Source organism: Buteo buteo, chromosome 33, assembly GCF_964188355.1.
Source record: "Buteo buteo chromosome 33, bButBut1.hap1.1, whole genome shotgun sequence".
NCBI lineage: Eukaryota > Metazoa > Chordata > Aves > Accipitriformes > Accipitridae > Buteo > Buteo buteo.
The window spans coordinates 1,742,747-1,764,312 of NC_134203.1; the positions used below are offsets into that span (position 1 = coordinate 1,742,747).

At 41.4% G+C, this 21,566-nt stretch overlaps 1 protein-coding gene across 1 annotated transcript; it reads left to right on the forward strand.

Moving 5' to 3' along the window:
• The first annotated feature begins 5,236 nt into the window (after window positions 1-5,236).
• LOC142026391 (butyrophilin subfamily 2 member A1-like) lies at window positions 5,237-17,668 on the forward strand. Its single transcript, XM_075019350.1, has 12 exons — window positions 5,237-5,282; window positions 8,976-9,050; window positions 9,786-10,058; window positions 10,613-10,711; window positions 11,394-11,420; window positions 13,245-13,271; window positions 14,294-14,320; window positions 14,756-14,782; window positions 15,712-15,738; window positions 16,419-16,439; window positions 16,563-16,589; window positions 17,166-17,668. The coding sequence occupies exons 1-12, from the start codon at window positions 5,237-5,239 to the stop codon at window positions 17,666-17,668; spliced, it is 1,179 nt and encodes a 392-aa protein (XP_074875451.1).
• The last annotated feature ends 3,898 nt before the right edge of the window (window positions 17,669-21,566 follow it).

Here is a 21,566-nt window from a genome sequence, read left to right on the forward strand (position 1 = left end):
CATGCTGTGTGATAGTCAAGACTTTTACTTGTTCTGCAACATTGGCAGTTTGAGGCATTAAATAGTTCATGAAAGGGTAAGTTGTATAGTGTAATTGCAAAAGTAGCTTTAAGTAGACATTAATTTGTTTACAAGACATGGCTTTGCACACAGAAAAGAGGTTGAGAAGTGCAAAATGCTTGATCCTTCATATAAAAACATCATGGTCTAATGCATGCATATTTTTGTTTGACATCAGTCATTGCAAACATTATATCCCCCAGGCAAAGTAGAAAAGGATTTTTTTCTATAAACATCAGTTTGTAAGGGTGATGAAAGGCACAGGAACTGATCATCAAAAGTTACTACTGTTAGAGGTATGTGCTGTTTACTGATGACTAGATTATGATGAGGCTGTCTAATTGCTGACTGAGATAAGGCAACTTCGTACAACTTTGCCAAGGGCTAACAATGGCCCAACTCTTATGACTTCTTTAAGTTTGGTATCAATAGTTGTGACTTTTTTTCTTAAGTCTGTAAAGTTCATTTGCTTTTTCAGTTGTAAACATTTGTTGAGTGATATTTTCAGCCAGGTTTTGATGACAGGCTTCTTTCTTCTAAGTTCAGGTGCAATCATCTCCTTGCATACAAAATAATGTGCTAGATGACTATGCAGGAAAATAGTATTGTGTTAATATTTGATCTTATCTTCTACTTGAGGAAGTTACCTATTGAATAAATTGCTCACCTTTTTTAAAAAGGTCTCTAGTACAAGATATTAATTTCAATTAATTAATTTCCTTCTCACTTCAAATACATAAGTTTTAATTTCTTTAACTGTTAACTCTAATTCCTGAAGCATTAACACCTCTTAGTGTGTTCTTTTGTTTGAAACTCATTTTCCCACCAGTTGTGCTACTGAATTTGCTTTAAATGTCTCTACGCCACCTAGTTCCCTTCAACGAAATACACATTTACCCAAAAGCTCATCATTCTTTCGGATGAGATGACCTTTCCTCTTCTTGATGTGCTTGAGGTATCTTCCTGCTGCCTTAAGTTCCTGAGGGTAGAACTGCAGTGGAAAGGGTCATTTCAGGTGCTCAAAGAAGTAAATGTTTTCTTTGTCAAGGTGACTATCTTGTGAATTCCTCCCTATTCTCCCAGCATCAGTCTGGTGACGTGCCTCAGGCTTTCTCTGTTGCAGAACAGACTTGTCATTATTCATTACAGCTCTTGGAAAGCTTCCAGCTGAGGAGCAGTCATGTACAGAACAGCTCTGCAGAAACAAGATGAGTTCCTCATTCTTGAAGCATATCTGGGGAGAAATCAACAGTGCCACATCCTTTCCATGAGCACCTCGCTTTGGGTGAGGCTCTGGGGCTCCCATTGTTTAGGCCTGCAGTAGTGACAGCAAACCCCCTCTCCCTTTCTGCTCAGAGAGGGTTAATCCTCAAAGGAATAGCTAGTGCACATTTATACTCTCCCTCTTCCTGGTGACCATGGGAATGTTTACACGGCACTGGGCTTGCTAGTGACAGATGGTATTCAGCTATCTCAAAGGGGTACAAGAATCCTCACTCATGAGATGGCAGGGCTCATAGAAAGGGCTTTAAACTAGGTTTGAAGGGGGAATGGGGTAAAACTAAGTGCACCAGAGATGAGCCTGGGGGCAGCGTGCCGATGTTAGGGGTGGATTCCATAACCCAGCTCAAATGCACCTATGCCAATGCACGCAGCATGGGCAATAAACACGAGGTGCTGGAAGCCATCGTGCAGCAGGATAGATATGACTTAGTTGCCATCACAGAAACATGGTGGGACGACTCCCATGACTGGAGTGCTGCAATGGATGGCTACAAGCTCTTCAGAAGGGATAGGCAAGGTAGAAGTGGTGGGGTGGCTCTCTATGTTAGGGAGTGTTTGGACTCTACAGAGCTACACAATTGTGATGACAAGGTGGAGTGCTTATGGGTAAGGATGAGAGGGAAGGCCAATAAAGCAGATCTTGTGCTGGGAGTCTGTTATAGACCACCCAATCAGGTTGAAGAGACAGCAGAATCGTTCTACAAGCGGCTGAGAGTAGTCTCACAATCGTGTGCCGTTGTTCTTGTGGGGGACTTCAATTTTCCGGATGTCTGCTGGAAATACAACACGACAGTGAGTAAACAATCTGGGACGTTCCTGGAGTGTGTGGAAGATAACTTCTTGACACAGCTGGTAGGAGAGCCAACCAGGGGAGGAGCCTTGCTAGACCTACTGTTTACAAAGAGGGAAGGACTGGTGGGAGGTGTGATGGTCGGAGGCCGTCTTGGGCTTAGCAACCATGAAATGATAGAATTCTCAATTCTTGGTAAGGCAAGGAAGGAGGTCAGCAAAACTACCACTGTGGACTTCTGGAGAGCAAACTTTGGCCTCTTCAAGGCACTGATTGAAAAAGTCCCTTGGAGACAGTCCTGAAGGGCAAAGGGGTCCAGGAGGGATGGACATTCTTCAAGAAGGCAATCTTAATGGCTCAGGACCAGGCTATTCCCATGTGCTGCAAGTCGAACCGCCAAGGAAAACGACCGGCCTGGCTGAACAGGGAGCTTTTGCTAGGACTCAAGAAAAAAAGGAGAGTTTATCATCTTTGGAAGAAAGGGGGTGCAACTCTGGAGGAGTACAGGGGTCTTGTTAGGTCATGCAGAGAGGAAATTAGAAAGGCAAAAGCTCAGCTAGAACTCAATCTGGCCACTATTGTAAGAGACAACAAAAAATGTTTTTACAAATATGTTAACAGCAAAAAGAATCCCAAGGAGAATATTTATCCTTTAATGGATACAGAAGGGAAGGTTGCCACCAGAGATGAGGAAAAGGCTGAGGTACTTAATGCCTTCTTTGCTTCAGTCTTTAATAGGCAGACCAGTTATCCTCAGGGTACTCCGCCCCCCTGAGCTGGAAGGTGAGGATGAAGAGCAGAATATACCCCCCTTAATCCAGGAGGAAATAGTTAGTGACCTACTACACCATCTGGACACTCAGATCTATGGGACTTGATGGGATCCATCCAAGACAACTGAGGGAACTGGCGGAGGTGCTTGCCAAGCCACTCTCCATCATTTATCAGCAATCCTGGTCAACAGAGGAGGTCCCAGAGGACTGGAGGCTTGCCAACGTGACGCCCATTTACAAGAAGGCTTGGAGGGACCATCTGGGGAACTGCGGGCCTGTCAGCCTGACCTCAGTACCAGGGAAGATTATGGAACGGTTTGTCTTGAGAGCACTCACATGGCAAGTCCAGGATAGGAAGGGGATCAGGCCCAGTCAGCATGAGTTTACAAAAGGCAGGTCCTGCTTGACCAACCTGATCTCCTTCTATGACCGGGTGACCCGCCTAGTGGATGAGGGAAAGGCTGTGGATGTTCTCTATGTCAACTTCAGCAAGGCCTTTGACACTGTCTCTCATGGCATACTCCTTGAGAAGTTGGCATCTCATGGCTTGGACAAGTGTACTCTTCGCTGGGTGAAAAACTGGCTGGATGGCCGAGCCCAGAGGGTTGTGGTGAAGAGAGTCAAATCCAGTTGGTGGCAGGTCACAAGTGGTGTTCCCCAGGGCTCAGTATTGGGGCCAGTTCTGTTTAATATCTTTACTAATGATCTGGACAAGGGGATCGAGTGCACCCTCAGTAAGTTTGCAGATGACACCAAGTTGGGACGGGGGGTTGATCTGGTTGAGGGTGGGAAGGCTCTACAGTGAGATCTGGACAGGCTGGTTCGATGGGCCAGGGCCAATTGGATGAGGTTCAACAAGATCAAATGCCGGGTCCTGCACTTTGGTCACAACAACCCCACGCAGCGCTACAGGCTTGGGGAAGAGCGGCTGGAAAGCTGCCTGGCAGAAAAGGACCTGGGGGTGCTGGTCGACAGCCGGCTGAAGATGAGCCAGCAGTGTGCCCAGGTGGCCAAGAAGGCCAACGGCATCCTGGCCTGTACCAGAAATGGTGTGGCCGGCAGGAGCAGGGAGGTGGTCGTTCCCCTGTACTCGGCACTGGTGAGGCTGCACCTCGAGTCCTGTGTTCAGTTTTGGGCCCCTCACTACAGGAAAGACGTTGAGGTGCTGGAGCGTGTTCAGAGGAGGGCAACCAAGTTGGTGAGGGGCCTGGAGCACAAGTCTGATGAGGAGCGGCTGAGGGAATTGGGGCCGTTTAGTCCAGAAAAGAGGAGGCTGAGGGGAGACCTTATCGCTCTCTACAACTGCGTGAAAGTGGGTTGTAGTGAGGTGGGTGCTGGTCCCTTCTGTCAGGTGGCTGGAGATGGGACAAGAGGAAATGGCCTCAAGTTGCAGCAAGGGAGATTTAGGTTAGATATTAGGAAAAATTTCTTTACTGAAAGAGTTGTCAGGTATTGGAACAGGCTGCCCAGGGAAGTCGTTGAGTCACAGTCCCTGGAGGTATTAAAAAAGCACGTAGACAAGGTACCCCAGGACATGGTTTAGTGGGCATGGTTGATGATTGGACTTGATGATCTTGAAGGTCTTTTTCAACCTAAATGATTCTATGATTCTATGTGTTGAGATGATAGCAAAAAAGGGGCCAAAGCCAAATTGGGGCATGAAGAAGAAAGTTGCAAATAAGGAGCTGTTCAAGGACATAATTGTAGCCACACAATCTGTTTTGTTTTCTTTTTTTTTTTCCTCTGAGCACCTAGAGGGCCATCCTGACCAACATGGTGTCAGTCTCATCTCCATTGTCCTGCACTAGACCAGCAATGAGATGCTCCGTGTTGTACCTGTTATGCCATGTTACGCCTCATGGATGACATCTATGTGTAGATGGAGACAGTGAGGACTCATCTGCAAGATCTGCAAGCTGCAAAAGGGATGAGGGAGGAGAGACCTGTAAAGATCTCGCCAAACATTTAGACATACCTGTCTGCAAACAACAGCCCATTCTCAGTCTCTGATGGAGGACGATACCAGGAAGGTATGTTGGTACTGGGATGTGGTGAAACATTTAGCCGTGACTGACGAAAGGCCCTAGACAAATAGTAAGGGATAATGTTTGCCTGGGGTGTGTCTAGACCATCCAACACATCGACATTGTGTTTTTGTTATCCACCGCTCATTAATTCCCAGACTCTGTTAATAGGTCTCTGCTTCTTTTTCTACATCAAATTGTGATCACTCTCTTCTCTGAGAGGCACAACTGGACCGATATCCAAAAATAGTCATGGGAGGAGGTCACAGCAGGCACACAAGAGGTGAAGTTGTAGGATAGTGGCGATGGAGGCCAGGGTGCTCCAAATCTTGGCTGACGCATCACCCAAAGGTAAGGTCTTTGGTATGCATATGTATATCTAGTCTGGTCATGGATGAGGTGAGCTTTTCTTAGGCTGCAGACACTTTCTAGGAAGTCCCCATGTCTTTTCTATGTGAATGGGAATCTGTGATTAGTCTGTCTTGTATGCAGAATGAATGGAGTCCTTCACACAGAAGTTCTGCCCTGAAAAGAAGCCAAAGAGTTTCTTCCAGCTGAAGAGCAAGAAGCTCCTCAGATGCTTCTCCACACTCTTCCTGCAAAAGTTCTGCTTGCAGATAGCCCACCAGAGGCTGGAATTACCAGGACAGAAACCCAGGGATGAGTGGCTACAGACACAAGCTCCAAATCCTGTTGGATCAGAGACCTGGAGGTGTTCAAGCTCTGGACCTTCATTTCACCAGGTATTTTGCCAGATGTCCAGGTACAGCTCATTTTTCCAACTTCCCTTGTCAGCATACTTACACATGTATGTGTTTTGTAGCATTAAAAAAAAAAAAAAGAAAAAAAGAAAAAAGAAAAAAATAATGGTAAGACATTTAATGGTGTCATACTTTTTGGTACTAAGGGCTTTTTTTGGGCAGGTAACATAATTCCAAAAGCACATGTGATCACAGAACAATAGACACTATACAAAATTCATGCTTTATAGAGGATAATATTTACTGTCTTGGTCATCAGGGATGGGCAGTCGTAGCGGCTGGGGGATGAAAGTGAACAGTTCATAAAGGGAACTGCACATTTCTAGGGAAAATAAGCCATTTGTCAGAGATAATCCAAAAGATTCCCATGACCTGTAGAAGGAAAGGGAGGCTATTCTTTGTTCCCAAATCCACAGAAAGAAGAAGTATTGGAAGAAGTAGAGCTTGCCTTTTGCCTCACACCAAATTCCATGCAGCTCCGCCGAGGTCGCAACTCCCTCTGGTGGGATGACACTGTCTTTGCATGGAGTATTTCATCAGACACAATAGCATGAGCTTATTCTGTTCGACTTCCCTTCCCCATGCCTTTTCACTTGCTAAAACTCCCCCTCTGCAGTGTGTGCATGTTTTCATTGAAGGGTTATTTTTTTTATTATTTTTTTTTTGGTTCATGGAAATAGCCTGAGAAGAATGCAAGACTTCCAGGGGGAGGAGGTTTTATGCAAAATATTTAACATTGATTTACAGATAGACAGAGAATGTTGGTTTGAGGACGGCACATATTTTATCTTCTGATATCACAGCAAGTGAAGACATAGATACCAGACTACAAGTAGGAAGGCTTTTTTTTTTCCTTCCCAAAGAGACCTATTCCAGCACATCCAGTGTCAAGCACACATTGTCACCTAGCAAAACCTATTATCCCCCTGTTGCCTTTTCTCCTCCTTCCTCACCCTGGTTCTTCCTTCTATTAAAAGTAGTTCAGGATGGGAGACAGTCCACCCCACTGCTTTACCTCCAGGTCTTCTAAACCTGTTCCTGCACAAGCATTTTGGAACAGGGCTAAGGCAAACATCAGGTAACTACTACGATGGTAAAAAAATGCATTTTTTACAACCTAATCAATAATAGTAATTCCTTTTCCCAGTAATTATTCTGCTTTTATATTAACTGTAATTTATTGGCCAGCCCTACTAGTTTCTTGGGGTCCATTTTCCACAGCATTATAGAAAGCTTCCGCTGTCTGAAGATTCTAAGGGCTCTTTACACTTCTTTTTACTTATCATAGAGTATTTGACCACAAATAGTATAAATCCCCAGTCCCACCCATTTTTATTTTCTTTCACTCTCACTGTACTGCATTGCGAAGGTTAATAGCTAACCTTTGGAAATAAAAGGGTTATTTTTATGGTCAGGATTGCAGTGGCTGACAGGGTCCAAAGGTACAAGCAGTCTTCTGAGCATCACCAACAGATGTAAGCACCCACATGCAGATTTCTTTAAGGAGCAACTGCGTTTCTGGAAATCCAGGGTGGTGTTATTGAAAAGCAGGTTTGTGTTTATTTAAGCAATGGTTTATTTGGCTGCTTCTCTAGGGAAGAGCTCTGAATATTTTCTTAGCCCTCTGTTTCCCACAGGCTTTGTGTTGTTTTGTGTTGTGTTGGTTGGTAGATGTTTTGGGTGTTATCCTGAAAGATCTGGGAACTATCTTTGCTGACCTCTGCTTTGTGTGTATTTTTGCATGGTGAACTGCTGCTCGGGAGAGAGAGAAAAAAACCGCAAAATACCTTTATATCTATCTATCCTGAAGCCATGCTTACTGTTAGATTTGGCTTTGGGGTCGAGCAGGGCTGGACTTAGTGGAGAGAAATCCAAGCTCTGACAGTGAGATGTGGATGTACAGACCCTTTGGGAAGCCCCACACAGGCACCAATAGCATGTAATGGGCACAGATCCCTTGCTCCACTTCTCCTTTTTGTTTTTTTGTTTTTTTGTTTTTTTTTTCCTATGGTGTAATGCATTACTTTCATTTTTGTTGTTTATCCTTCTCTCTGCCTCTGTGTCTCAGTTCTTGTAGCTCTATCAGACTCAGCTATGATACAAAACTAAAGTGAAACAATTTCTCTAGTTATCTTGGCAGCAGAGGAAGACCTGAAGATGGTGTGTGAAGGCTCAAAAAAAGAGGAAAATTATGAAAACAACTAAAAAATATGTCAAAATCTGACATTCTTAATGGCTGTAGGAATGGACTATATTGTGCCTCAAAAAGATAAAAGAAGTAAGATGTATACTATGTATCATTAGCTAGCCAAGTGTCAGGCTTCTAACATAATTTAGTCTCGTGGTCTCCCTTTACTAGCAGTGAAAAAAACCAGCCACCTCCGGATATATTTTCTCCTCCTGTGAAAGTAAATGTTGAGAGGTTATCATCAGTTGTCTTAGTTATTATAACCAGTGAAAACTCTGAAAATCCTTAGGGAAGTTTGGATGAGCCATAACTATCGGGAGGTTTCATTTTGTATCGCAAAAATGTGTGGTGGGGAGGAGAGAAGCAAATCCATGACACACCTGGACATGTGGTGCACTTCAAAGCATAGCTTATTATGTTTTGCTAGGTCAAAGTCAAATGAAGATCTTACCTTTTTTTTTTTTTTTCTATTTGAGTTATATTTATTATAGTATAATATATATTTATATATGGTTTTATATCTATACATGGGGAGAGAGAGAAAAAAAGTGGGTTTGGTTATATGAATCTCAGAAAATTCTGCTTTAAAATCCTGATTAATTTAGAAACTTTTATTTCTACTTTCATTTGAAATATTTGAGGAATAAAATGGTTATAGTATTTCCAAAGTGACATATTTAATTTAGAAAATACGTATGTGTCCTTTTTTTTTTTTTTTTTTTAAGGTAGAATTTATGTTCTGGGCTTTTGTATCTAAATTGTCTTTGTCTTTTAACTCCAAGGAGCCATCTCAAGTCCTGTTACTGGTACTACTAATGAGACACATATCTCTCCAGCTCAGGAACTGCCCATTTCATAACCAATGACTATTATCAGTGTTGGAGTGTCTCCATACAGACCATAAGAACAATTGTAGGACTTCTCTGGCTGCTGAATCGCTCCCCAGGTTCACCTGGGGTGCAGCTAAGCATGTGGGTAGTACACATAAGCAGGCAACAAGATATTGGAGTGAACCTGGCTATGACATAACTTACCTGTGCAGGACCCTGTGTCATTTATTTTGCATTCAAACATAGACTTTTTTCTTCCACATAGGTATGGGGTTCTTGGTCCAGCTGAGAGGAGTCACCTTCATCTTGGTATTGGTATCTACACACCATCCCACTGCAGGTAATTTTGCTCTGTAATGGATTGGTTTTGCTCTGTACTAAATCCATTTCAGAGCCCATGGCTAGATTTGAACTGATGCCCCCTATGACTTTCTTCTCCACTGAAGGAGGTCCAGATTTAGATGATATCTTTGGATTTCATGTGAACACGGATGTATGTTCTGGGATTCAGTGTGCTCAACTGTAAGCATTAAAATTGAGCATCTGAGAGCTATTTGTCTAAGGTATGTGTATAGTCAATAGGAGAAGATGGGCCCTGCCAGAGCATAACATAACTCATTTATCTCAGATTCCCATCACGTCAGGGAATGAATTGCTGAATGCAGTTTCTCCATAGTTTCTCTACAAAGTGACTGCCTCAATGAGATACTTATCTTTTAGGTGGCTAAAATTTCGTGAGATGAACACACCTAGATAACTCAATGTTGTCAACACTACAAAGGGAGGTGGTAGGTAATTTTGACTTGCATGATGTATTGGATGCTGCTCATTTAAAATGGGGATGACTTTTAACAACTTGTGTTTCAAATGCATCTACGTACTTTTCTTCATCCTCGAATTTGCAGCTGCTTCTTCTGATCAGAGCTGTCGGAAGATGTGCTAATGTCATAGGATCAGTGGGGAAAGCACTTAGAAGGCACCACAAATGCAAAACTTCTCATGGACTTCTCCTTTAGCCTTTAAAACCACTGTGACTGCTGAGCACAGTTCACCTGTTTGTCTTCCTCTTCTGTAGGTGGTGGCCACGATCCATTGCTTGTCTTGGATGGTTATGAGGCTGATGGTATTCATCTCAAATGTTTGTCTGAGAGGTCGTTTGCTGAAGTCCAGGTGTTGTGGACAGATGGTAGAGGAGACAATGTCACTGGGACTCCTCTCACCACTGACACTACCACTGCTAATGCCAGCAGCTCTATCATTCTAAAACCAGGATCTGGAAGCTCTGTGACCTGCAAAATAATTGATAAACTGCTGAAAACATCCACAGAATCTTCAGTTGCCATTGCAGGTGAGTATGAGCTTGTGTCCTTGTGGCCTGGGAGAAAAAATAGTGAGCTGATACATACAAAGCAGATTGCCCCAGAGCCTCCTATTTCTAGTGGAATAGAATAATCAGTTTTCACAGGACGTTTTCTTCTGTAATGCTTCTGGTCTTTGCACTGAACCACTGTGGGCAACTCCCAAACGTTATCAAATTATTAATAGTAGAAATACTCCTCTATGGGTGTGATGCCATCTGGGGAAAATGAAATCTTGTTATTGGGTAGTGCCTATTCTCACTTGCATGGATGGAGGATGCTGTCCCATCTTTCTCTCTCATTTTCTTCTGCTTCTATTTCTTCTGTTTCTATTGCTGTAACACCTAACACAGTGGTTTACACAAATCACTGATGGTGCTTTGTAAAACGGTCTAGGGATGTAACAGTCACAGTGACCTGCTCCTACAGGTGTCTAGGAAAAAATTTAGATCCAAATTCATTTTGTTTCACTTTAGGCATGTAATCAAAGTATAAAGTTGATAGTTAAGGAAAGTTATAACTGGTCATCTGAAATAATTTGCAGATGTCTTCTTTCCTGACACTTCCCCTTGGCTGCCGGCTTTTGTCGTGATCCTGCTCTCGAGCATTTTCCTGGTTATCGCTGCAATTCATAAACTCAGAAGTAAGTTCCACTCTTAATGCTGAAGTGATGAATGCTTCATACAATCCAGTGGAAAGAAAATGCCACCATGTCCAGAATTATCTGGGGAGGGTACAGGATTATGAACAATCACCCTCGTGATTCTTCAACCATGGCTTTTTACTGTATGTTTGCTTTCCTTGCATATTCATTTTTAAGCATCTCTTAACTACTCCAGCACTTTGGGGTATAAACCTATACAATCACATTTGCCAATATGATTTGACATATTACTATAGTGAAATTATTGTTGCAACTTAATCTCATTTTTGAAAGAAAGCAATTCTTGCAAATAACTGAAATATGTTAGTGTACCCAAATGCATCCACTGGCTTAATTTATTTGCAAGTAATTTTATTGCTTTATAAACTGGTTTCTAAGACAGTTCTACAACACAAATCTGTTGCCAAGACAGCATGCCAAGTTTGCATTTTTTCTGCTTTCAGCATCCCTAGTTTTATTCTTTAAATTCTGTGTAATTTCTCATTATTTTAATGGAAGATATAAGTATATGCAAATCAAGATATTTTGAAACGAAATTGCTTCCTTACCAAACATGACCACCATGAAATATGAAATTTTTCATTTTAAAACCTACAAGTAAGAAGAAAGTAAGATAACATTTTCCTTCTCCCTGCCTCTCTCTGCTCTCTTTTTCTCTCAGAGGACAATAAGACAACTACTCGTGAAAGTAAGTCACATTAATACCACATTTAAAAGTCTTATTAATATTATATTTCATCATGAACATCTTGAAAGATATGTGCAACAGTATAAATGCTGGTCAGTGGTATGAACCATGGGGTGAATTAGTTGTATTCCTGAAGTTGTTTTATGACAAAGACTTCAAAGACTGGGACTTTGGCTGACCCTATCTACCTGTAGGCTCCAGCTAGGGTGCCTTTGGGGAGTACATCACCTTACGCACAGCCAATACAGAAAGACAGGCCCACTGCTGATTCCTGTTCCTGAAGAGAAATGAGGAAATTCTTGCGTCCCACTTAATGTAGGCTTTTCTGCCAGCAGATGTTGAATGTAGTAAAATACTTTTGGTAGAAGTCATCTTTTGTGCAAAAACCTTGATAGGTTTTCTTTCCCCTGACCCACTATCTCTCTAAAAATTTACCATTTCCAGAAAAATGACTTTTTGACAATTCTCCAAGCTGTCATATCCAGGATCCTTAAAGCAGTAGAATATTTTCTAATGCCCTTATGCAAAAATGTGATAGAAAGACTCCTTGGACACCCTGAATACCATGTTGGAACGTGGTTAAAACCACCACACGGATGTGATTGAGCAGGGCATAGAAGTGACAGCATGTTCTGGCTGGAAGGTGTGTCCACAGACCAGTTTTTCCCTGCCAAGACCCACTCCACCTTTCAGTAGGTGCAAAATTTTCAATACAAAATTTTGTTTCATGTGAAAACTGGAGGTACTTATAAAACATTTTTTCTAGATTTTTTTAATTATTATTTTAAAAACAGTCTTAGGAAAAAGAGAAAACTATATCGCTTCTTTTAGATAGCTTGCATCTTTCATCTCTCACCAGCAATGAAGGAAATCAGGATGCAGTTCTAGAGCAGGAACTCAACTTATTCCTCTGAATTGTACATGGATTTTTTTTTTTACTCTCTAATGACTACAGAAATAATTAAAAAAAAAAAAGCTTCCTGGCCTAAAGGTAGCTTTTGTAAACTTCTGGAGAATCCAGCATATTCTATTTGAAAAATACCACAGGCTAGGAAGTTATTTTCATTTTTAAAAATAAAAATCTGATTGTCTGTCCGAATATTTACATCAATTTCTGAACAGTTTAATCTTTAGGATGAGATTTTTATTTTTTTTTTTTAGGACTTCTGACTTACAGAAGAAAAGCAGAATATATCTAGTGGCTGTTTTATACTGATGGTAACTCTAAAGGAGAGAAAATACCCCTTTGCCATAATTGAGGGAGTCAACTGCTGCCCAGGAACTAAACTCAGCAATTTGCATACAAACAAAAATGTTTGGGAATTTAAAAAAAAAAAAGTGTATGTGGGAACAAATCTATGGAGACTTTTATTAAAATTCACATCCAGTCATCCCTGAAACACTTCTCATCCATTTTGCAGAATCTTGCCACCTCTCAGCTGATAAGTCAGTATGACTTGTGAAATGAAACTGAGTATATACTAAATTATCAGAGAACAGAAGAAAGTCTTTTTACTGTGAAGATCTTTGAATACTGGCACAGGTTGCCCTGGAGAGCTTGTGGAGTCTCCACCTTGGAGACATTCAAAACACAACTGGACACAGCCCTGGGCCAACACTGCTTGAGCAGGGTGGGTGGATTAGTTGGTTCTCCAGAGGTCCCCTTCTTCAATAATTTATGTGTATGTATATATACATGCAAATATATACATAAAACTATACATATAAATCGTTGTGGCTTAATCATTTCTGTAGTCTTTAAAATGGAATGTGAAGTGCTTGAAGAATTATTTTTAGGATATAAAAATATTTCTCTGTTCACAGAAAATGCACAAAAGGAAATTCAAAAAGGTAAGTGTAACAGCTTTTTTTTCATCGATTTCTATCTATAAATCTCTCTAGTCCTTTAGAACCAGATAAAAGCTGAGCTCAGGAAATACTATTGACTGTTTTGCTTTTGCAAAATAAAATTTAAAAAAAAATCTTTGCAATACCTTTTATATTGACCACCTAAAGATAATCAATGCCCATTGCAAAGACGATGACTAACTCCATGGAGGTGTTTGAAAAATGGCTGGTATTTTTTGCTCAGTATTTGAGCCTGCAAATTGTTCTGTTGGTTAATTTGGGTAAATTAATGTGTTCTTAATTGGGGATCATGGTTCGTGATGAATTTCAGTCTGTAAGAAAAAAAAAAGAATTAAGCTCTGGAGTCTGAAAAATAATTAAAAAAATAATTTTCTGATCTTTTTCTAAAGACTGGTTAGGACTTCAATTGCAAAAGTAGAACAAGAAGATTGCTTTTACTGTGAAGAGCAAGTGTGCTGGGTATGCAAATTGTGCCAGAGATGTAGTAAATACAGTAAGCCTTTTTTGAAGTCCTTTTTAGTAGCCCTTATGGTACCGTGGAGAAACATCAGTTATAGCTTTTATAAAGCCTTGTTTGAGATATTATCTGGACACAGTTCTGTTGTTTCAACATAAGTACAAAGAACCATCAGCAGATGGGTGTGCTAATGCCATTCAAGCACATGCTAATGCCATTCAGGCACACCCTCATCAAAGTACTCATTTGGGGTTTTCCCACTAGTTCAGTCATCTGAAGTACTTCATTTTACCAAGGTGAATTTCTTGACCAGTCTTTTTATTCCCACATTAAGGGAAAGTACCAGCACAATGAAGACTTAAACTCTGGCTGCTTTATAGCAGGGGAACATCTGGTCATTTTTATGAAGCTCAGATCATTTCATTTTATCTTTGCTCTTGCTATACAGAACACAGTGGAACACAGGGAAAATTCAATGTATTTGTGTTTAAAAGCAAAAAAAAAAAAAGGAAATCGTGTTTTAATATTTAAACATAATCTTTTTCAGAGATAAGCCAACTCAAGGATGAACTGGGTAAGAGCATATTTTGACTTCCTTGTTATGTTGGTTTGGAGTATCCCTTGGTTAGAAGAAGCCTCTATATTTCCAAAAGTTATAGTATCATGAAAGAGGGCCCATATTGAAAATGTCCTTCTATTATAAAGGTAGAGTTTTCAATTGCATTAATGTTATCTGGTATTATTATCTTCAATGTCACCTGGTTTTAGCCAGTGGATGTTACGCATCTAGTCTAAGCTAATAATCTAGACTCCTTCTACAGGATGGGTATCTTCAGAGGACAATGTTTCTCCCACCTATTTTGAAATCATATTCTGAACTTAATGGCAAGCCTCAGTTCCCTAAATGAACACATTCTTTAACACTGAAATTCTCAGTCACATTTTGTGAGTTTTTGTCTTGAATAATGTAACATCGTCTATTTCTCAGTTTGTTTCTTTTTTTTTTCAGCTGAGGAGCACGACAGATTTCAGAAGGGTAAACTAACATTTTTTTCTACCCTGCATTTAGTACCACACACTATTCTTTTAACCATACCCTGAAAGATGCTTTGCAGGTGACCATTCTAATAACACAGTGGTGTTTTATGCAATTTTGAATACTAGAGTTGGAAAAACATTCTCAGAACTTCACATTTGCAAAGATTAACTCCCCGATTCCAACCAGAAAGATAATTGAAAAGTTGTGTTATGTGTATGTGTACACACAGTCTCTCTATCTATAGTTACATAACTATATATCTACAGATAGAGAGTATATATGTATATAAAGTTATTTTTCCACTGCTAGAAAATATTTAAGTGGAACATTTTATTTATTGCATCTCAGAACAAAATAATGACTAAAGCATCTGATCACAGCATTAAAATGAATATAATGGGGAAAAACCCAGCGCAATTCCTCTTGAACACCGAGAATAAAAGAGTTCTCAAAAAGCAGCTGTGACAAGCTGTGTCCCCAGGTGAAGCTAAGAACCATAAAAAGGATACATTGGGGTTTATTTGTGTACAAGAGACAAATATAATCTCAAGCTTTGTGTTACTGAGAGAGGTTTTACTCTCCTTCTCTTATGATGCTCTATGAACTGTAAACATCCTTGGGAGCTATTTGTTCTGAATCACTCCCTCATTGTTTCTGATAGTTTCCTTTATTTATTTTATCATGTCTTGTGCTCAGGAATATTTGTGCAACACATTATTTAATACCGGAGAAAACTTACATAATGCATATCTATTATTCTACAAAGATAAACAGATTAATCCTAGATCTATTAATATATATATAAACAGATTAAGCCTGTATATATAGATAACCTATATATTAGTATTCCAAAATGAATAGTGAGTGTACCATAATTCACCTGCTTTAGTAGTCCTAAATTTTAATTTAATTTTGTTTCCCTGTAGAAAATCTGGATATGTCGATCAAAATTGGTAAGGATATTAAGTTAACTTTGGTCCTTAAAAATAATTTATATTATCTGTGATTAGAAACACCATTTTGGAAGTGGACTGTGTCACCATGTGTCAACTGTTGCAGCACAGCATTCCCTTCCACACTGAGACTTAGCTGTCCCTAAAAAAAGTGGTTTTCTGACACAATCTTGAACTCCAGAATGTCTGTTTCAATAACAAGGGTACATCTTTTCAATCATTTAAGGATTTAATTTTTGCTGTAGAGTAGAAAACAGATTTCCTTTCCTACTAACAAACTGATATTTTTGAAAGCAACAGCTCCTGTATGTACCTACAGGTGATTCAGCTCATCTAACTAGTTAACTAAATTTTGGGCATTGAGGCTAAAGCAGAGTTCTTGGCTCCCTTGTTGAGAGATGAAGGCATCCAAGAGTAGTTTCAGATAGGTGGTTGAAACAGCAGTGAAGAAACACTTTCCGATGTGCCATTCTTTTCCTCCTGACTCTACACAGAACCCAGGTGACTAGCTTGGGTTTAGATAACCCCTAGCTCCCCAAAGTTAAGCTGGCATCCTTTCCTTAGTCCTAGGCCAGGTCATACTGACATAACATAGTATTGGAAATACTCTTATTAGCACAGATACCCTACAGAAGACCCTTGCCATGCATGAGGATAATATAACTTCCTGTCCTTTTCAGAAAAAATCCAGAACGAACTGGGTGAGTTGAAAGCTGAAAAGAATTTTATCAAATCTACACCCCTCCAGCCCCATACTGTACTAAAATTGGGTAAATTAACACTCTGCAGTAATTTTAATAAATCATTCATTTCTTTTCTTGCAGAGTTCAGGAGAGCTCATAGAAATGCAGGTAAGCCAAGTCTCGCCTGCCATTAACCTCATGTTGTTCCATGCCCATACCAGAGTCTATCCCTTGTATTATGAAAAACTCAAAGGCTGTCAGAATTTGGGAAAAATTTGCAGCCCATTGGTTGAAACAGGCACAGAGGTTTTCTTAGGCATCTCCCATCCACACAGTTCTTGGTGTCATGAGTTGGGGTGAATCATTTCTGCACCAACCAGGACCTTTTTATATGTTATGTGGTTTGGAGAGACTCAGCTTTGAGTTTTATTCCAAAAAAACAGGCTGCCAGATGGGTCTGATCAGAGAGCCTGGATCTCCTCAGTCAGAATAAGGATGAATTAATAAAGGCACAGTGAAGCCAGAGAACAGGCATGCCCTGCTGGATATTATTTCTGTTATTGAATTTTTGTCTGACAAATGCACACTGTATATTCCTGGGTTGTTTGTTTGTTTTGTTTGGGGTTTTTTTAATAAATTCTCTCCTTTATTCACTTCCTTTCAGATAATTGTTTATTTTCCTGAAAATCAGAAATAACTTGCTGCTTTGTGTTTTCTCCCCCCGCCCCGCCTTTCTTTCTCAAGTTAATATCACTCTGGATGAGAACTGCAAACATCCCAGTCTCACCATTAAGGAGAAAAACAGAGTCATGTCCTCCACCCAGAAAGAGATCCTGCCCAAAGCAATAGTGGTAGCTACTGAAGGGTTTTCAGAAAAGAAACATTACTGGGAAGTGGAGGTGGGGGACAAATCAGAATGGGAGCTGGGTGTGGTGTGTGAGGAGATTAGAAATACGCTGAGGAGCAACACAATGAATACTTTCCCAAAGGGGAATTTATTCAGCCTGCAGTTTTCTCAGGGAGAATACAGCTTAACTGGTGGGAAGGGTGTAAGAACTTGCAAGCCCTGCAGCGTGGTAGGTGTTTTGCTGGATCAGGAACTTCATAAGCTTTCATTCTTTGATGTTGAAGAAAAGTGCCTTCTCGGGTCTCTCTCTTTTGAGTTTTCTGGGAATCTGTACCCATTCTTCAGTCCAGGCTCTGACAGCAAATGGTTGGGAGTACGCCCAACCAACGTACATATTTAAAACACATTACCCTCTCTATGACATCCTTCACAGGGCCAGGAGGAGACTAATAAATTAATAATGTGAATCACAGAGGATGTGAAAGCAGAGAGGAAGGAAAAAAAGTAATATCAATTTTTAAAACCATGGTCAAGAAAGAAATAGTCTCTTAAGTACTTCTTAGGGATCCATCTCGTACTAAGAAATAATTTTGTAAAAACCCAGACCTGACAAATATTGCAATTTTCTTTCATTTTGCCTGGACTAAAGAAACATGGATTTATTTCAGTATTTGTTGCATTTGTTGTGTATTCATTTTTAACTAATAAACCCATTGGAATGGTTTACCAAGAAGAGTATGAATGTGAATTTCAAATTTTATACAAAGTCGGAAAACTATTAATAACAATCAGATTGTGAACTATGAAATGCAAGTAGTCTTTTTGGAAGTCTGCTTCTAAGAGTTATTAAGTGATAAGGGTGAAATCCACAGGTCACATACTGGATGTGATAAAACCCAGGGACAATTGCTTATTTGTAAGCAGTCGGTTAAGGTAGTTTGACTTAAGGAATGGGAGTCAAGAGTTAGATTCCGCTGCCCAAACATGGAAGCCTAATGCAATTTGAGCTCCCACAAGGCTATCAGAGCATGGGATTTACAGGATTCTCACAGCCTCCTGAAGCAGCAGCGGAAGATGAGGGAAGGTGTGACATGGCATCTCAAGTGGCAATAGATGTCTGTCTTCAGGCAACTGAATGCCATCCTGTTTTCTACTGTCTGTAACTGGAGCATAAAACTCATGCTCACACATAGGCAGTGTGGTGGGTTGACCTGACTGGCTGCCAGTTGCCCACCAAGCCGCTCTATCACTCCTCCTCCTCAACTGGACAGGGGAGAGAAGATATGACAAAAGGCTCATGGGTCGAGATAAGGACAGGGAGAGATCACTCACGAATTACCATCATGGGCAAAACAAGCTCAACTAGGGGAAATTAATTTAATTTATTGCCCATCACATCAGAGTGAGATTGTGGGAAATAAACCCAAATCTTAGAACAAGATTTTCCCCACCCATCCCTTCTTCCCGGGCCCAACTTCACTCTTAGCTTCTCTACCTCGTCTCCTCAAGCAGCGCATAAGGATGGGGAATGGGTGTTGTGGTCAGTTCATAATGCGTTGTCTCTGCTGCTCCGTCTTCCTCATGCTCTTCCCCTGCTCCAGCTTCGGGTCCCTCCCACGGGAGACAGTCCTCCACGAACTTCTCCAATGTGGGTCCTTCCCATGGGCTGCACTTCTTCACAAACTGCTTCAGCGTGGGTCCCTTCCATGAGCAGCAGTCCTTGAGGAGCACACTGCTCCAGCGTGGGTACCCCACGGGGTCACAGGTCTTGCCAGAAAACTTGATCCAGTGTGGGGTCCTCTCTCCACGGGTCCACAGGTCCTGCCAGGAGCCTGCTCCAGTGTGGGCTTCCCACGGGGTCACAGCCTCCTTCAGGCATCCATGTGCTCCGGCGTGAGGTCTGCCACAGGCTGCAGGTGGAGATCTGCTCCACCGTGGACCTCCATGGACTGCAGGGGGACAGCCTGCCTCACCATGGTCTTCACCACGGGCTGCAGGGGAATCTCTACTCTGGTGCCTGGAGCATCTCCTCCCCTCCTTCTTCACTGACCTTGGTGTCTGCAGGGTTGTTTCTCTTACATGTTCTCACTCCTCTCTCCGGCTGCAGCAACTTTTTTTTCACCCTTCTTAAATTTGTTATTACAGGGGTGCTACCAACTTTGCTGATTGGCTCATTGTTGGCCAGCAGCAGGTCCATCTCAGAGCCAGCTGGCATTTGATCTATAGGGAAAGCTTCTAGCAGCTTCTCACAGAAGCCACCCCTGTAGCCCCCCCCATTGCCAAAACCTTGCCACCCTACAATTAAGTGACTTAATTCACAAGCTGAATATCACCTCTAGTTCAGGGTGAGCTGAAGCCACCATTAGCAATTAAGTTAGCTGAATCCCACTGCTTTAGCTAGGTTTAAAACTCTCATGAATAAAAATTTCTTGAATAACTGAAAGGACAGTCAGGGCACTGATTCAATACCATGAGATGTATCAGTTACTCAAAGTGAGCAACGCCTTGAAAAATAACTTACTGTGAAATGGAGGATACATTAAAGCAAAGGGAGGGAACCAATCTGTGAGTAAGTTATCTTCTAACCTGCCTTTGAGGAGTGTAGTGCTACGTGTATATTGCCTCCCTCTTGTACTCTATGCATTTAGCATAAATACTGGATCCTTTCAAGCCATGGCATAACCCATCATGGCTCTTTTACAGTGGTAATACTCCCTCTGTTAATCCAGATGACCCAAGGTGTTCTGCCTTTCATAGATAACTGCCACTGGGCAAGAAAAATGCGTGTTCATTAAGAGAGGTGTGTGTTCATTCAGAGAGGATGGGAGGACAGGATTGTTGGAGATAGATTGCAGGTGCAAGGTAATGGTACGAAGACATAGTTTTGGAAATGGGACCACAAAAGTGTGGTGGTACTGACGTGCAGAAACAGACTCCACAATCACTGAGACTGTAAAGTAGGTATGTTCATTCAGCACTGGGCAGCACGGGGGGTAGTCCCACCAAAGTCATGTGCGCTTGACTTGGCAGTTCGCTTCAAGTTTATACAGTCAAGTGTTACATATACATTGAGTTTCACAATACACCTATACATATGCATGACCTATCCCCGCTTCATATTAAAATTAGCTTCAAGAAGTCATTTCCATAGTCTCCTCTCAACTGAGCTTGCGCAGTGCCTCCTTATGGTGGTCGTCTGGTGGTCGCAGAGATGAAGATAGATGACTCCTCTTCATCACCGCTATTGACCTCTTTTCTTGCGCAGGCTCAGTGGTTTCTTGGTATTCACCCAAGCCACAAGACCAGTCTTGGCTGGTTCTTGGGACCAGCTCCTGCTTCTTATCAGGAACTGTCTCTGCCTCATTGGCTGGTTCTTGGGACCAGTTCTTCTTATCAAGGACTGTCTCTGCCTCAGCTAATTTCAAGAATGTAAGTGCTAAACATCATCTTTCATCCCCCTTTATTATATCTACTGAGATTCTTTTGACTCCCCTTGTCTCAGTACATGCCAGGACACAAAGGTCTGGATTTAGCCCAGCCATGAGAAGTACTATAACAGAAGAAAGACAATGGTTGGGGACAGAAAGTCATGACTGCGACCACGTGGACGGAGGAGCTGGAGTGCTGCAGATCTGTAGGATGCATTGCTTGTCTGAAGTCTCCTGAGAAAGGACCCTGGGAATGTTTCCAGGGATATCTCTAGAGTGGCAGACCGGGCAATCATCCCTCTCTGTCAATTTTCCAGGAAGCAGATTAAAAGGATCAGTTAACATCTGCTTGTTAGCCCTGTGATCCTCCTCATCCCTTTGGGAGCCACAGTTTCCTGAGATCAGTTCTCCGCTGTGGCAGCAGTTGAAAAACCATGTCTTTTCTCAAAGTACTCTTGCTGTGGATTGGCACTTTTCCATGTTTGTTACACCCCAAAGGATGGACGTTGGGAATGAGAGAGCAATTACAGATTTATTGCCTGCAGACAGCTAGTTTAAACTTAGATGAGTACTTCTTAGGAAGAAAGGAAGCTTGGTCTTTACCTTCAGTCACAGACACGTCAAACCCTGGTCTGTGAGTAAAAGGTGGTCATTAACTTCTGCTGTAAACTTCTAACTCATTTGTGTAGCTGGACTCTCGGTTGCAATCTGGTTTAACTTCTCTGAAACTTTTTCTGCCAGCAAAGGTGATGTTGGAGAAAAATCTAAGAATTTCTATGATGATTAGGAGTCTTAAAAAAAGAAAGAACAACCTTTATTTTTCTGCATTTGTTTTCTTAATTCACGAAGCCCAGTTTCCCAATTTTTTTT

Bases quoted from the DNA above. Each gene is read 5' to 3' on its own strand.
- LOC142026391 (XM_075019350.1), top strand. From the start codon at position 5,237: ATGGAGGCCAGGGTGCTCCAAATCTTGGCTGACGCATCACCCAAAG. The intron at 13,272-14,293 runs GTAAGTGTAACA...AATCTTTTTCAG, and splicing joins ACAAAAGGAAATTCAAAAAG to AGATAAGCCAACTCAAGGAT. The intron at 15,739-16,418 runs GTAAGGATATTA...TGTCCTTTTCAG, and splicing joins GGATATGTCGATCAAAATTG to AAAAAATCCAGAACGAACTG.